Source organism: Dama dama, chromosome 11, assembly GCF_033118175.1.
Source record: "Dama dama isolate Ldn47 chromosome 11, ASM3311817v1, whole genome shotgun sequence".
NCBI lineage: Eukaryota > Metazoa > Chordata > Mammalia > Artiodactyla > Cervidae > Dama > Dama dama.
This window is the reverse complement of record NC_083691.1, coordinates 59,989,778-60,006,549: the sequence shown is the minus strand read 5'-3', so window position 1 is coordinate 60,006,549 and position 16,772 is coordinate 59,989,778. Positions and strand designations below refer to the sequence as shown.

The following is a 16,772-nucleotide window of genomic DNA, read 5'->3' as shown; positions in this document are numbered from 1 at the left end:
TTCCTTCCATATATGAAAGATTTCCCAAGACTGCCAGACCTCTCCGAATGTCATCAAAATAATTCCCCAAAGTTTAGTTTCATAATTAGGCACCTCTTAACGAATTATACTATCAGTTAACATTTTTCCAATATAAGGCATAGTTCCAGCTCAGTCTCAGCTCCTCCGAGATGTGCAGTAAAGGGTTCTCTAAGCCTTTACATAAACAGGATCAGATAAAGCTTATTTTGTTTCTGGAGTTATAAAAAATCTTGGTAACAACAAATAAAATTTAAGCAACATATAGGCAGACACAAACATGTAATAAATTAAGGCATACAGACAAGGTGATTTCACAAATTACCTAACTGAAGGAGGCAGCAGTACAGTATCGTCACTAACACCTGGGATTATTCAGTTGCCAACTCACCTGTCAGTGGGGCCCCGTGAAAATTCTGTGACCCCTGATAACTATCAGGCACTGGGTCTGGTCCATAATTCTCTGGAGGCCAACGATGAGGGGACCCTGAGCTACTGGTATTTAGTTTCAACTCTTGCATTTCTTTCTGTTGGAAGAAGAAAACAGTTTTAAGCAGTTATATCATGGCATAAACAGTGCTAGAGCAAATTTAATACCTGATGATGCCTTCAGAGAGTCCATACTCCACAGTCAGATCTGAGCACCAGGATGCTGATGTAAAACATGATTCTTAATTTCTTAAAGCTTGTTTTTTGCTCCCATTCTTTTCCCTCCTTAGTATCACTACCATACCCACTCAATCTAGAGTCAGCTCTAACCTAAAAAATGGATTCATCTCCCTTTCCATTCTACATTTACTTCATCTTTCTAAAGTTCTGTTTAGGACTTCCCTAGTGGTGCAATGGATAGGAATTTGCCTGCCAATGCAGGGGACACGGGTTATATCCTTTTGCTCCAGGAAGATTCCACATGCCTCAGAGCAAGTAAGCCCTCGAGCACCAACTACTAAGCCTTCCAATGACAGCCAGTGGTTAGGGATCAGACAAGAAAAAGGCCAACACCTCCCCAACCCCAGAACCTATAAGGCAGGTACTTTTCAGGAATAAGTTATAATAATGAGGTCAGAGACAGATCCAGCAAGGCTACCCTCTTCTTCTACAAGTGTTTCAGATGAAATTCCTTGGCAGTCTAGTGGTTTAAGTTCAGTGCTCTTACTGCTGCGGCCCTGGGTCCAATCCCTGGGTGGGTGGGGGGAAGGGGATAGCAACCAAGATGCCCGCAAGCCAGTGGTGTGGAGAAAAAAAAAAAAAAAGTATTTTAGGAATAAAAATTTCCTGGAAAAAAAAAACAAACCCTGTAACTATTAAGGTAAAAAATACATCGTAAATTTTCAAACTAAATAAATTTTTTCCCATTCATCATCTATACTGTGTCTAGTCCAGATGGTATATATCTGAAAGTAAGAAACAAATGGAATCAGCTGGAAAATTTAACTGGTCACCACTAGTATCTGGAACATAGATTTAAACATCCAATTAAAGCTATAAACATAATGTTAAAACTCAAACAACTAGAACACATGATGAAAATTAGTTTCGACAAGTCTCACTTTATGTATGAGAAGACAGACAGAAAGCTAAGGAAGTGCCTGACCCAAAGTTGTGCATCAATGGCAGTCAGTATTAGACCCTAGCTTTCCAGGCACACAAGAACACCATGTAGGTGCCAGAAATCTACATGGTCAGCATGTAATATCATGCAAGTCACAATTATACAAAATTAACACACAAAATTCTTATGCAAATTGAAAAGTGCAAAAAAAAAATACAGGTTTGAAGACTTTCCTTGGCATGATTTTAGAAGCATGAATGATTTAGTTCTTGTCAATGAGCATGAAACAACTTGTACCTCCAATTCCAAAGAAGTAAAGTTCCTTTGAGTGCTACAGTTGAGGTCACTTTCATAAAGTTAAAGCACAATCATGTACAGACACCTGCGTCTTTACATAATTAAGTCAAATTCATATGAAGTAATAAAAAGAGAGACCCTTTGAAGTTTAGACCACTTGTGAAGTCTTAGCTATAAATGTGACATACACTAGGCAGTGTGAGCTATAATCTCACAAACCAAGGTATGAAGACTAGAGCTCGATAAGTTCACTCAATCACTGGGGACTTCCTCTATGCTGGGAACAGGGCCATGGTTTGTATATGAGTCTCCATCTTTGAAAGAGTCATATCTTGTGGAGGATAAAGACACATAAGTAATTTCAAAAATAAGCTAATGTCAAGACGGAAGCATGTGAAACACAGTATGATTCTACAGTCATGCAGCAGAGGAACATCTGGAACAGTGTTAGAAATGAATGAGAAAGTGGTCAAGGAAGGAATCTTGGAATAAGATAGGCACAGTTTAGAAAAATCAAGGCATTTACCTTAATGGCCTCCACCTGTTCGCAGATCATTTTCAATAAGCAATTTTGATCTTCTGCCCACTGAGGTGGTGTTTTGGGAGAATACTGAAAAAATAACAATGAAACAGTATTTAAAACATCTAGAATACACATTCTGCAGTAAAGTGACTTCTCTTTTCCACTTACCTTATAACTTCTATTTGGTGATGGAGAGAATTTGGTGGGAGATGAAGTCGAGTGTTTCATTTCTGAATCTGCATTTCGCAAAGACCCATTTTTATGAAGAGGCGCTCCTTCACTGAACTCATCAAGCTCCTGCATGACTAAATTAAGCATCTCTTTCACAGATTCCAGGGTCACAGGCAACTAGAAATAAAAGGCAAGAATCAACATCTTTAGTCTGCAAAATCACCAACAGAAGAACTCTCAAATTAAAATTTTTATCTTACTAGTTTACATTTTCATACTTCTGTGTGACAAGCACATTGTACTTTATGTAACAACACACAGAAAATGCTGTGCAATCTAAAGTCTCCTAACCCTCAAGTCCATGCTGTGTCTACCCCTCCTGATGGAGGCAGCAAGGGCAGAGCAATGTTAACTGGGGAGTATTTCCATGTGAGCAAAGTAAGTCACTGCCACTCACTCACTGATTCTGAATGAGAGGAGAGGAGAAACACAGAAGCTGGCATGAACCAAACATAACCCTGATCCAAGAGCAGCAACACAAACTCACGAATAAAACAGGTGGAAGGTTGAATGTCATTGAGGTTAATCCCATCACAACAGCCTCAAACTGCTGACAGCTGGGGAAAGGTGGTCACAGGAGACAGTGACGAGGGGAGAAACGTCCCAACATCATGGGCAACCACCCGATTTCATTAACATGTTTAACTGCCGAGTCCACACAGAACTAGTCTCAGTGGCAACATTTGCTGAATACATCGCCAGGTAACAAAAATAAATGCCAGCCTTTTCTAATTCTCCAACAAGCATTTTTTTAATGGTATAAACCTAAATGTCCACATTTAAACACACACACACACACACAAACCTAAGGCAAAGTATTACTGATTAAATATTTAAACACCCCACTTCTGTGCATTAATATGGTATCGCTAAGCATTTTTAAAATTACCAAAATATAAAATCAAGGCAAAATTCCTTATCACCTAGCTAGCAGTAATAAGAAAATAAAATCTGCAACTTACTTTCTTAACTACTGACAGATTTGAATCACAGTCATCTAAAATCTTTATCAGGTAGTCCCTGGTCTTTCTCAGGTAATTTTTGCATTCTTCTTGTTCTTCAGAAGAAAGCACATCATTATCAATGTCTTCTGCTTTTCTGTGAAAAAGCTATACACAGGAGTGCTTTATGAAACAATTATGTTTTAAAACAAAAGCCCTTTAATTCAACTACCACACTACTTACCAGTGCAAGATTCCAGTAAGAAACGACGTTATTAATAGATTCAAAAGCAGCCATAGCATCGTCTATATTTCCATTAACTACATCCAACATAGCGAATGTTACGTGTGCTTCATCTTCGTATTCACCAATTTCACATGCCTAAACACATTGGGTAACTTTCAGTCAAGCTGCCTCTACCCAGAATATCAAACCCAAATATTTCCCAAGGATTTCACACGATCTAATGAGATCAGCATTTCAGTGTTCTTCTCTGTCATGTTGCATCTGTGACAGACAGTGGACTTAGAAAACAAGACTACCATTCAATAGTCGGGCAATTAATATAAGCAGTTTCTACTTCCATTTCCTTATTTATAAACTAGAAGCCCAGACCTCCAGCTAGTTCACGACAGGACTCTCCATTACCTGAATGTCTGCACTGTGGAAATGCCTGAACAGAGGGTCAGCAGGCTCAGGGATGCTGCTCTTCTTCTTGATCATCTTCAACAATGGTAAAACCTTTTTCCAGTAATGAACACTTCTGCCTATGTATTCTCGTTGATCATAAAAAGACTTAAGATCACAGCCCTAAAATACAAAGTTAGAAGCACACAAATAGACACAAATGAACAGATTCAAAAACTCATTTTCAGATGTTCTGAACTGGCTAAAACTTTAAATCCTAGGCAAAATAAAATCTCATAAGTCATATGCTCACCTTTCCAAATTCTAAAATAACTAAGCACTTTACCACCAGCACTCATTCTAGACCCAATTTTGAAATACCTCCAATGACACTACCCAATCGGGCAGCCTCCTCTTTTTTCGTGAAGTTGCTATAGGTGCCACAGAACAGACCTCAAATATTGAGCAAGGTCTATAATGCCGTTACCTATAGAGCCTTGTGCCACCCAACTGCTAAAAAAATCTTCAGGTTGGTAACTGTAAGTAATAGTAACAGCTAATACCTGGTAACATTTACTGTGCTAGGCACTGTTCTTAAGCACATACATACAAACTATACTAACTACTTTGTGGCAAGACTGAGAAAATAAGATTTCACCTGACACAATATGAACATGCTGCTACTGTTTTTAAAACCAAAAAATTTTCAGTGTCAAGTATGTCATTTAAAAAAATTAAGATAATGTTCTTACAAACTGCTCCACGTCAGTGAACTCACCGTTTTCTGAAGGCATTTTGCCCAGTGCACGAGCAGAGCAGGCTGAAGGCCAGTTTTTTCCTGGCCTCGTAGAGTGTTTATGTCACGCTGAACTAGAAGTCGCAATTTTGCTGAGGTCCCAGGTCTAAAAAAAGTTTTATTTAATGAAATTGGTTTATAAACATGCAGTTCAACACTTACACATATGTCAATCATCACATGGTAATTAAAACTTTACATGAGAATTAAATTAAGTCCCTGTGCAGTTAAGTTAAAGGAATTTTTTTTTTTTTTTTTACTACTTACACTGCTTTTCTGTGAATTAGATTACAAACTGCATCCCACCATGCTTTCTGTCTTTCTGTGCAAAGCTGTTTACACACAGGCAGTGGCAAGCACAGAGGCTGATAGAAGCTGCAGTGAGAATTAGACTTTTCCTTTAACTGTAAGTGGCTGGTATATATTACTCCAAGCAGAAATACCTATTTACCAAAAAAGAAAAAAAAATCAATTTAGGGGAAAAAAAAGTGTTCATGGTATTTAAGTTATTAAAATCTATGCTTACTTCAAGATCTAATATACATATTGATTCAGGTGCATTTGTTTCAAGTCTTGAGGTTTCCTGGGGCAAATGATGAAAAAGCTGTTTTAGCCATTTTCGAACTGCAGGTAAGGTAGGTAATGAATTCCACTGTAAGCCAAGCCAGGTGAGGTGTTGAAGACTACCATTATGTGCCCGAATGGCACCTGAAAGAAAGCAAACAAACAAACAAACAAAAAACTGGCTTGAGGTTTTGGAAATTTTTGTGTGCCATCAGTTTTGCCAACATAAACAACTGACTCATAGTAATATTAAATGTACCTTAATGTTATAACTCCTTTTCCATATCAGAGTACAGGGAAAATCTATAAGCAAAGTCTAATGTTCTTAAGAAAAACAGTTTTGATGGAAAAAGTTCTTTTGAAGGAAAAAAAGAGCCTCACTAGAACTCAATAAAACAAAATCTACTGACAGAGGTAAAATAATGTTCATCGCAGCACTGTTTATAATAGCCAGGACATGGAAGCAACCTCGATGCCTATAAGCAGATGAATGGATAAGGAAGCTGTGGTACATATACACCATGGAATATTACTCAGCCGTTAAAAAGAATTCATTTGAATCAGTTCTAATGAGATGGATGAAACTGGAGCCCATTATACAGAGTGAAGTAAGCCAGAAAGATAAAGAACATTACAGCATACTAACACATATATATGGAATTTAGAAAGATGGTTAACGATAACCCTATATGCAAAACAGAAAAAGAGACACAGAAATACAGAACAGACTTTTGAACTCTGTGGGAGATGGTGAGGGTGGGATGTTTTGAAAGAACAGCATGTATACTATCTATGGTGAAACAGATCACCAGCCCAGGTGGGATGCATGAGACAAGTGCTCGGGCCTGGTGCACTGGGAAGACCCAGAGGAATCGGGTGGAGAGGGAGGTGGGAGGGGGGATCGGGAAGGGGAATACGTGTAAATCTATGGCTGATTCATATCCATGTATGACAAAACCCACTGAAAAAAAAATAAATAAAGGAGAAATTGGAGGGGAAAAAAAAAAAGAATAGCCATCCAATAATAAATCTTGAAAACAATAGATCTTCCTTTCGGTAAAGAAATATGAAAACAGTGGGATACCACTACATTAATAAATTAAGAAATTCAATATTAAAAAAGTTTATGGGCTTATGAAAGCATAAAAACGGAACAAGCTTTCTGGTAATACAGCAATTTGCAAGACAAACATGTCCATCAACTTTACCCCAGTAATTATGTTTTTAGGAACCTGTATAGAAAAAAAAATGAAATGGAGACACCTAAAAACTGTCATCAGTATTTTTAATGTAAGTGAAAAAATTGGAAACATCTTAGCTTCCAGACGGAAACTGGCAAGTACATTATAGCTACTTCATTAAAAAGATTGTATTAGCACCAAAATGATACTTGAGAGAATTCATGACACCAATCACATGTACAGAACTATTCAGAAGAAAAGCACATGCTACCACAACCACTACCAACACCTCATATTACCCTCCCCCCATAAACCTTGAAAGTAATTCACAAAAATATTAAGTCGTCATTTCTGGATAATCCCCCTGTTGCTATTATATATCTCCTGGTGTAAAAGGATTAAAATGCAAAGTCTTCCCTTAGAAAAATACCACTTACCAACATCATATCTAGCCAATTCATCAGGATCCGGTTCTTGTACATCAATGCTTCCAATATCATCATTACCAAGGAAAGAGCTATCCTTAGGTAACTGACGAGAAAACAGAGCGTCATACAAAGCTGACTGCCCACTCCTGTTGGCAAAGGATTCTACAACCTCTTTTAAAAAGTCTTGCTTGTCACGACTTAAGTTTAGCAGCATATGCCCTGAAAAACAAATTATTTCCATCATTTAAAAAACATAGATTAAAGTTACATTTCTCAACAGTTTCATTCACTTACCCTAAGCGGAAATAACATGACATTCTCAGAATGAATCCTCCAGCCCAACAACCACAGCTGGACCCAAAAGGGTGCTGATGTGAAAAATGAATAGACTACAGGTGTCAAAGCATCTGTGTCTATGTGCTAGAGTAAAAGGAAAGGAAAAAATGTGTGCAAAAAATCCCAAAAGGATTTCCATTTGGAAAAGTGTGGGATTCAAGTGGCCAAAGGAGAATAGGATCAAGCTCAAATTTTCTGTCCTGATAACCAAATTTCTAAATCTGGCTGGTCAGAATCATCCTTTAAAAGAGCTCAAAATCTTTCTGTTTAAGTTCTAGACTTCCAGTCCCAGAGATTATGATTCCACAGATTTGAACCTATTTTAAAAACACTCCTTGGATGAGGTTCTAGTTCAAGTACACATGGATGTACCTTGAAAGCACTATGCTAAGTAAATGAAGACAGTGATCCAAAGACCACAGCATGTATGATTCAATATATGAAATGTCCAGCACAGAGAGAGATAAAAGAGACAGAGAACTGGCGGCTGCCCAGGACTAGTGGTTTGCAGGGAAATGGGGAGTGATTGCTAATGGGTACCAAGTTTCTTCATGAGGTAATGGAAATATCCTAAAAGCATGGTGATGATCACACAACTTTGTGAACATACTAAAAATACCACTAAACTGTACACTTAAAATAGGTGAATAATATCATTATGTGAATTTTACACAATCAGGCTGCTTGAAATAAAAAAAAAACAGAACTTTTTTTCTGTAATTCTGCTGGTCAGTCAGGTGTCATTACTATCAGACAATTATCTCTTCAAAAATTTGCAGAGACAAGCTCAGCAGGCCCAGATCAAAGACAGTACAACACAGTTCATTTTACAAACTGTGACTCTCTGCAAATGTAGAAGGGAGATCGAAGAAAAAAACAAAAGATCATTTCAAGGACTCAAAGTTTGTCTCCTATAAAGAAGTAAGCTGTGGGACAGAGGAGCCTTGACCAACAGTCTACCTACAGACTCCAGCTTACAGCTAGTCGGATTTAAGATCATTTCCTAACTCTTAATGAAGGCCCTTCAACTTTACATCAAAACTGCCTCTTACAGAAACATTTCCCTACAGAGCCTTCAGTTCACTGTTTGACTCACTGGCCACATGAACACTTTCAAGTTTGTGCCTTAGGAAAGCCAGAGAGTGTAACAGACCTTTAGGATCCAACCCAAATAGTAAGAACTGGGAGTAAATCTACAAATTCCAACAGCCTAACAGTATGTGAATATACACCTTCTGTCTTTGTTTCTAAGTTGTCAGCTCCTGAAGAGAAAGATCCCTAATTTTCTCACCTTTTATCCCCAAAGGCTAGCAAACCAGTAACTGATTCTTAGTTCCAGAGGTGCTCTTAAAATGTTCTGGATGGAGATTCTAGCAGCTAGATTAAGGATGGGTTAAAGAGTTTCTCCACACAGAAGCAAACAATATTTGTTCCTTTTAAAGATTATACCATTTTTTATCATTCGTTCTCTCCTCCCATTCCCTAATTCAATATAGCAAGGAGAGAAAATTCTAACAAATTATCTCCTGGGCAGAGAGAAGACACTATCTAAGATGTGTTCAAAAAGGAAAAAGTTCTTTTTTCTTTTTAAAATAAAATCAGTTAAACGTTACCAGTACCTGATTGGCTCAGACGATCATAGGCCATCATTTCCAGTAGACTTTGTCCAGATTCTCCTTTTATTAATTTAGTCTTTGGTCTTGGAACCTAATCATTTTAGAATCAAAAATCTTAATTTAGTGATACATTTCTAATAGTAAAATGTTCCTTTCTGTTACACTGTACTTTTCTTCAATAATGAATAAACAGTCAATGGTTAAAGAGAGTTGGGAATCCAACTGCAAAACACTGGGAACTGGGGAATTTAGATAATCTAAAAAAGATGCCTACAAAGAGCATGTATGAGAAATTACTTTCCACTAAGAACAAGTTGGAGTTACAGCTGGGGAAACAAGAGCACCTGGTTGGAAACCTTTTCTACCCTGCACAGATAGACCAGGAGCAGCCTGGGAGATGACAGCTCTCCACCACCCAGCACTGGACCCCCCCGACATGGAAACGCCATACCCTTCCAGAGCGCAGACCACCTGAGAGACCACCAGGGTAATGGGAACAACCTAGACAAGAAAAGGGCTCCAAGTCCTGTCCTATGAAGAAGAGATGGAAGAACTACAAGTAAACAGAATGGTGAGAAGATGACAGCTGCCTTTGAGTATTAAGAAAATTTATCTTGTAAAAGAAGGTAACACCAAAAGAAAAAGAACACCACCAATGGGTAGTGGCTTGAGAAATTTTTACTCCATATAAGGAAGCACTAAGAACCAAATTATCCGAAAATAAAACAGGCTACCTTGAAAAGCTGCAAATGTCCATCACTGACATGTTGGGTCCCAGCCAATGAACACTTACCATCCTGAAAGTAACTACACAGACAGTGGGTGTAACGGTGTCAAAGCTCTAGTGATTTTCTTACATTGGGAATGGCAGTATAATTTGGTACAACCTCTGTGAGACTGGAAATTTGGCAATAGCTCAAAATATTATAAATGCACAGATACGCATTGATCCTGCCATCTGTCACTCGAACTCATTTCACCCCCAAATTTTCACATGGGAAATGGCACAAGGTAGTCATTGCAGAATTATTTTGAAGTAGCATAGCAATATCTCGGTTTTAGGGCATCGGTTTAATGAAACCCAAACTATGGTACAGCTACAGAATGAACTAACATCCAAGCATCAGAATAAATAACAGTGCTGTACTCAGGCTATGTTTTCTGTGCTCATATGGAAATATTGGAATTCAAAACTCAAAGTGGAGTTTCTACTGAATGGGTATCACTGTCACACCATTGTCAAGCCACTGTTGTAAGTCAGAGACCAACTGAACTCACTAGAACTACCGCAGTCCCTAATCAAGGGTCTGAAAACCCTACCATTCAATCAGCCTGCAGAATCAATCAGGAGGGAGATGTAGTTTTTACTATTTAAAAAGGTCAAAGTTCAATACAACAAACTAATAAATACAACAGAAAAGAAACAGACTTACAGACATAGAGAACAGAGACTAGTGGTTACTGTTGGGAGGAGGGGGACCGTATCAGAGTGAAGAGGTGACAACTACTGTGTATAAAATAAGCTACAAGGGTATAATATACAACACAGGGAATGCAGCCAATATTTTATAACTATGAACAGAGTATAATCTTTAAAAATCGTGAATCACTGTACTACATACCTGTAACCTATAAAATATTGTACATCAACAATACTTCAATTTTTAAAAGGCCAATGTTTACAGCAGTTGACTGTGTCAACATAAAAATACCCATTTAAAAAATTTAATACATTTCAATTTCCATTAAAGAGAGCTGCTACTTGATAATTCTATAAAAATATTAATCATAAGAACACTTTAGTGCTTGTACATTAGCAAACTTCATTAACTTCACTACTTTTCACCAATAAATTCCTTATGAACAAAATGCTTCTGCTGAGCTAACAGCAGCACTGTGGACTGCACCTTAACAGGTTTTAAAAGGCCCAAGTGATATGAACTACAAAGAGCAACATCCTCCAACAGTCATTTTACAGTGAAACCCTTTTTCTTCCTCTCAAGCAAACGATTATTCTTTAAAGCTAACAATTTCTACAAGCTAGGCATAATTCACTTTGTGGAAGACTGTTCATTTCTTTTCAGTTCAGAAATGATGCAAGCTCACGAAAGAAAACATTAAAACTGCAAAAATGGATGAGGGGAGGGCAAGAGCCCTCATGTCATTATCTAAAAACATCTAAAACATCTCATTATCTAAAGACAAAGGTTCACATTCTGGCATATTCTCTTCATGTCACTTTCTATGCATAAAGTTGTTTCATGTTTCCGAGGATGAATAAGTATGCAGCCGTGTAGTAAATATACTGTTAATGTTGTATATATATTAAAAATTAAGTTTCCAATTAACATGTTAGAAGTTATGGTAAACAGCCTTCTATAATAGCTTATGCAACTGTGCCCCAAAACTAACTTACTGATTAGATTTTCATCCAAGTTATGTATCTTGTATCTATGTATCTTTTTGAATGATGTTTTATCTATACTTGAGACTATTTCCTTACAGGTTCCCAGAAATGGTACAGTAAAAAGATCAAATTCTTCAAAATGATCTTCCAAACAGTCAAAGCAATGCCAACTTCCACCGGCAATGCTTCAGTGTACCTGTTTCACCCGCCTCACTAGTACCGTATATTAAGAAATCTTGTTATTCTTTTCCCCATCAAAGTATTTCATTTTAACTTTGTACATACTTCTTCCCATTTTCACCACATACCAGGACATACCCCATGTGAAGTACAATCAAGTTTTACTGAAAGGTCAAGGGCATGCCAGACAGGGAGCGATTACCTGGAAGGCTATGAGATAGCAGAGCGCAGCCAGCTCCGAGAGCGCGCGCCACTGCACGTCACTGTGCTGGCCCATCTTTAGCAGCAGCGACCCAGCATGCATGTAGAAATGTCCTCTCACTTCCAGGAACGTAGCTGAGAGATCCTCATTTCCACCTGCACAAAACTTCACAGACTGAAGAGCGCTATCGAAACTGGAATATTAAAGTATTAAACAGGTGTTAAACTACTGCATTGTGAATAATTCCGTGTCATTATTTAATTCTAAATAAAACTGAGAAAGGAATTTACTTCAAGCATCACCTTCCACACCTAACTCCCAACAATCCATTCTGTTTTATGAATTATGAATCTTTGAGTGCTTCGTGTTATTCGACATACTTCCTATATTTCAAGCTTAACCTCCAAAATGTCTTATTCCAAAACATCTTCTCCATCATATAGTTTCATTATTTAATTCAAAGTTGAAATTTCTCAAAATAAACATGCCATTTCACATTATAAGTAAACAACTAAGACACATGCATTATTAATACAAAAACTGCTTTTACTATATGTTTAACTACAGAGTTAAATTAATTATAATTCTCACTGTTATTTGTAATCTACATACTAATCAGTACTTTTTAATCCTAATGGTCCTCAGAATCTTCATTTTCTAAGAAAATCAAAAGCAAACACTTAATAGAAATGTGAACAATGATTTTCAAGTAGATTATAATAAGAAATCTGAGCAACAGATTATTTCTTCTAGCCTGTGAATTTCTGGAACTTGAAGAAGGTGTCAAGACTCCTAAAAGGGGTATGTGTAGTAGTATCATAGCACTAAAAATCATCTTTCTCACCACTTTCTCATGGGACCAAAAGTTTTTAAGTATATAACCATGTCCACTTCCCCCTAATCCTAAATATTTTCTAAAATCATCAGAAGTTTGATTGCGTTTTTTTGGCTACTCCCTCATACTACCCATATGAAGATACCAAGTACTTCCTCAAGAAAACGACTTACTCTCCTACACCCCAGTGAAAAGAACTCCCTGCCGTGTCAGATGGGGGAGGAACCATTACTTTTCAGAATGAGAGTGTGCACCACGGAGCAGCAACCTTGTCCATCACGGACCCCATGCTGATGTGGCTCTGAGGGCACAGCAGCTCTGCTACAGGGCTCGCCTCCACCGCTGCAGTGCGTGAGCACACAGCTGACATAGCAGGAGGACGGCTGTGTCAGGGGAGCCCCACCCACAAGCAGGCGGTGAGCCTGGCTTAACCCACGAGCTCTAAATTGACATACAAATCCAAGTGACATGTCTGTTCAATGGAATTTATTTTAATCAAGTGGAGACACTGGTCCTCAGAATTATGGAAGAGCAACAAGGATGTGCATTTTCAGGCTCAACTCTTTACTAAGTGTGCCAAAACTAGACGCTTAATTACAAGAGTAACTTAACAAATAACAGTAATAGAGTTCTCTAAGAATCAGAGTGTCACAAAACCAATTATAATACTGCCCCCAAAGAGGGTTCCTTCTAAGTAGTTCACCATGTTATTAAGTATTACCTCTGGACATTACAGAAAAAATAATGACATTAAGTTGTTTAGACGAATGAACACAGACATCTGTAGTTTACACTGAAGTGCTCTCTCTAGGTCGGCCTACCTCTCCAGTAATTCTCTGCTCTCCTGCGCATCTCTCATGGACAGCGTGAGAACCATCAGGTTAGCATAGGCTATAAGTAAGTCCTGACTGGTTGTTTGCCAGTTATTTTTATCAGACTCCAAACACTGTGAAGATTCCAGGTATTCCTGTAGTGCAAAAAGAACTCTAAGTTACAAAACTGTATCATGTGTTACAAAACTCAAGTGTTTTAGGACTACAAACCCCTCTGCCCATTCACAGGCTGAAAACCCATGTTGGTTTTAGATCAGCCTACAAAAACACCAAAAAATACACAAACGTATTTCTCATATTTATCTCTTGAATCCGCTCATTGTAAATTGAAATCATGCTGGTAAAATCAGCTCATTTCACAGCTGCCACACATAAACGAAAGAGACTCAGGTCATGGAGGGCAGTGGTTAAATACAAAGGGATATATAGTAATTGTGAGACCCAACAGCCCTTACCTACCTTAAGGGTCTGTACCACACAGGAATTCCACTCTAAACTTGAGCGCAGGGCTGTGTTCCTCTCAGCCTGGTGGCAGTGGGCCACAGCATCCCTCAGCCTGCTGTTGGAGCGATACAGCTCCACCAGTCGGATGTTCACATGTACATCATCAGGCCTTGCATAAAGTTCTGACTGAATCAAGTCGAAAAGTTTATTCCATCCATCTTCACCTTTACAATCTAAAAGCTGTTCCTATTTATAAAGAACCATTAATCAGAGAATCATCTGTGCAATTTTAAAAACATCATGGCTCCTATGAGTACCATCCCACTGTGTCTGGCTTTAGTCAATTCCCACCCTACATACCTCATTAGTGCCATTAGTCACTTCCAGAAGCTAAACCTCCAGAAAATACATGGAGAGAAACATCTGGGACTACAGAGCAGCAGGAGGGCCTGGACTCAGCTCAGAACATCCTTGCATGCCCCTGTCATGACCAGAAGGGACCCTTGCACCCACGTGTCCTCACCCTCCATGTGCTCTGGATCTCAAGGCTGCTCAGTCCCCGCTCCCACTTCCCCACTGTGGAGCTCCTACTGTGCCACCATCTCCTTGGTCTTCACCTTTCCCCTTGCTGAACGACAGTGCCATTCCAAGACAGCTGCCATCACTTATCCACTAGTCCACGTACAGGTGGAGGAGGTGGTGACCGACTCACTCCCAGCATCATCGTCTGATCATGCCCCTCCTCCCCCAAAACTGTTTGTAACATTTTACTAAAGGATGTGCTACCTGGTCACGCCTCCCACTCCTCCTTATCAGCACCTGGAATAGAACTACCTTCGTTCATCCTTAAGATACATCACTACTAGCAGCACAAGACACAGGAGAGCCTGGCCACTCTGCTGTTTCACAGCTTCACCTTCACCACTCCACACCCAGCCTCAGCCATCCATGTGGCAAAATCCATACTCTGAACAAACCACTCAGACCACAGCAACCCTCTCATTCTCTCACCGCCCTGGGGCTAGCACAGCCTCACTGCTACATCTTCTGTCTCTACCGTATGAAAAGGTCCTTTTAATTTTCCATAAAACACATACATACACTTTCCTTCCCTATCAAGCTAAAACACCAGAGTCTTGCATCCAATCACTCCCTACTTACAGATAGAGCCCTCAGTTAGCTCTCTCTGCCCCTCCCTGGAAGCCCCCATCTGGGCAGTCTCCACCCCAGTGCACTAACAGATGAGCATGTGAAGGGCATCTGGAAGCATGGGGAATTACAACCAGGCCAACTGATTCACCTTTATAATCTTAAACCATCAGACTGGCAATGCCTAGAAAAAAGTCCTAGTTTACTTCTAAAGACTCATTTTCTCCACTCCCTGAAGAGTTCACTTCATACTCCTCTTTCCTCTGACCCTCTCTTTAGGATCTCCGCTCATCCTCCACAGAGAAAATGGAAGCCACGGCCTGTAAGCTTCATTTCCCCTTCCTGCACTCACCTCCCGCCCACCGCCCAGTGGCGCTGTCATCAATCTCCTCCTGGACCAGTTCCATAAATTTACACCTGGTCTATAACTTCAAAGAAGCCCTAGACATCAATTACATGTTTAAAATTAGGTAAAAGACCAGCACCATTTCAGATGTTTTTCAAAAACTCTACTCTCAAACCCAAAAGAAAGCCTTCCTATCAATGATATTTTTGTTCATTAAAGAAGTGCCAAAAAACTAATCTTAAGTAAGCCTCAACTTCTAGGAAAAACAGAATTACTCTGCTTAATAGTTACAAATTTCATGGATTTCTAGGCCAAAAGTTTCAGGAAAAATATCTGACATAAGATTTATTAGTTTTAAACAACATTACTTTTAAAGTCATTAAAGAAAATCAGGATGCTTCACCAACAATTAAACTTTTGTTATACTGCAAGAAAACAATCCCCTCCCATTAGACACATGGTTTCTAACACCACTGTCACCAAATGGAATGGACTCTTGTGGCCAATGGAGAAAGTCAGGACCAATGAAAAATTATGTTTGAGGCATGAAACAAAGATACTAATAAGGGAAACAAATCTGCACTATGAAACAACATTTTTGATTAATACTTAAAACCCAGGTGCTTATCACAGGGAGAAAAAAAAATGTTACTAGTATTTAATCTCCAGGGCTTTTAAAGACACTTTTGATTTAAAAATCTGTACACAATTGTTTTATACCTGATATGTAATAGCTAAAAATTGGAAACACAGAATTTCCTCCCAAAGTAATGGTTCCTCCCAAAAAGGTGGAACACACCTGTATGAGGACATACTACTCAGCAAAAAGCAAGGAACCTATCCTGACACACACAACTTGAAAGGTCTCAAGGGTACCATGCAGAATGAAGAGCCAACTGCAAAAGGTCACATGATGCCTGCTTCTATTCATATGACATTTTTTAGCTACAAATTATAAAGACAGAGAACAAATTACCAGTTGGCAGAAGCTAAGGATGATGGGAAGGAGAGGTGTATGTGATCACAGAAAGGGAGGCATGAGAGACACCCCCATGGTGATGCAGTGCTGGATACGCATGTCTACACGTGACGGGTGGAACAAGGACTACACGGGTACTGCACCCATGCCAAACCCTGTGGTGACTGTTCAACAATCCCACCAAGATGGAACCACCATTGAACCATGTACTTTCGGGGGAAATTCTGTTTCTGATTGGATGGAGCACACTCAAGACCTGTCTGTACGACCTCTGCAACTTCCTGAG

At 39.0% G+C, this 16,772-nt stretch overlaps 1 protein-coding gene across 2 annotated transcripts in view; it reads right to left on the bottom strand.

The window, feature by feature from the left end:
- Positions 1-16,772, bottom strand: part of LOC133064859 (E3 SUMO-protein ligase RanBP2-like) — a 58,694-nt gene that overhangs the window by 24,230 nt on the left and 17,692 nt on the right. For both annotated transcript variants that reach the window (XM_061155359.1, XM_061155360.1), the window contains exons 5-18: positions 14,028-14,258; positions 13,557-13,702; positions 11,901-12,093; positions 9,115-9,202; positions 7,169-7,378; positions 5,513-5,694; positions 5,254-5,429; positions 4,969-5,092; positions 4,212-4,373; positions 3,807-3,944; positions 3,584-3,730; positions 2,559-2,738; positions 2,394-2,477; positions 410-545 (exon numbers count right to left, since the gene is read on the bottom strand). In XM_061155359.1, the coding sequence (XP_061011342.1) occupies positions 410-545; positions 2,394-2,477; positions 2,559-2,738; positions 3,584-3,730; positions 3,807-3,944; positions 4,212-4,373; positions 4,969-5,092; positions 5,254-5,429; positions 5,513-5,694; positions 7,169-7,378; positions 9,115-9,202; positions 11,901-12,093; positions 13,557-13,702; positions 14,028-14,258 (2,197 nt within the window). The remainder of the gene's footprint in view (positions 1-409; positions 546-2,393; positions 2,478-2,558; positions 2,739-3,583; positions 3,731-3,806; positions 3,945-4,211; positions 4,374-4,968; positions 5,093-5,253; positions 5,430-5,512; positions 5,695-7,168; positions 7,379-9,114; positions 9,203-11,900; positions 12,094-13,556; positions 13,703-14,027; positions 14,259-16,772) is intronic.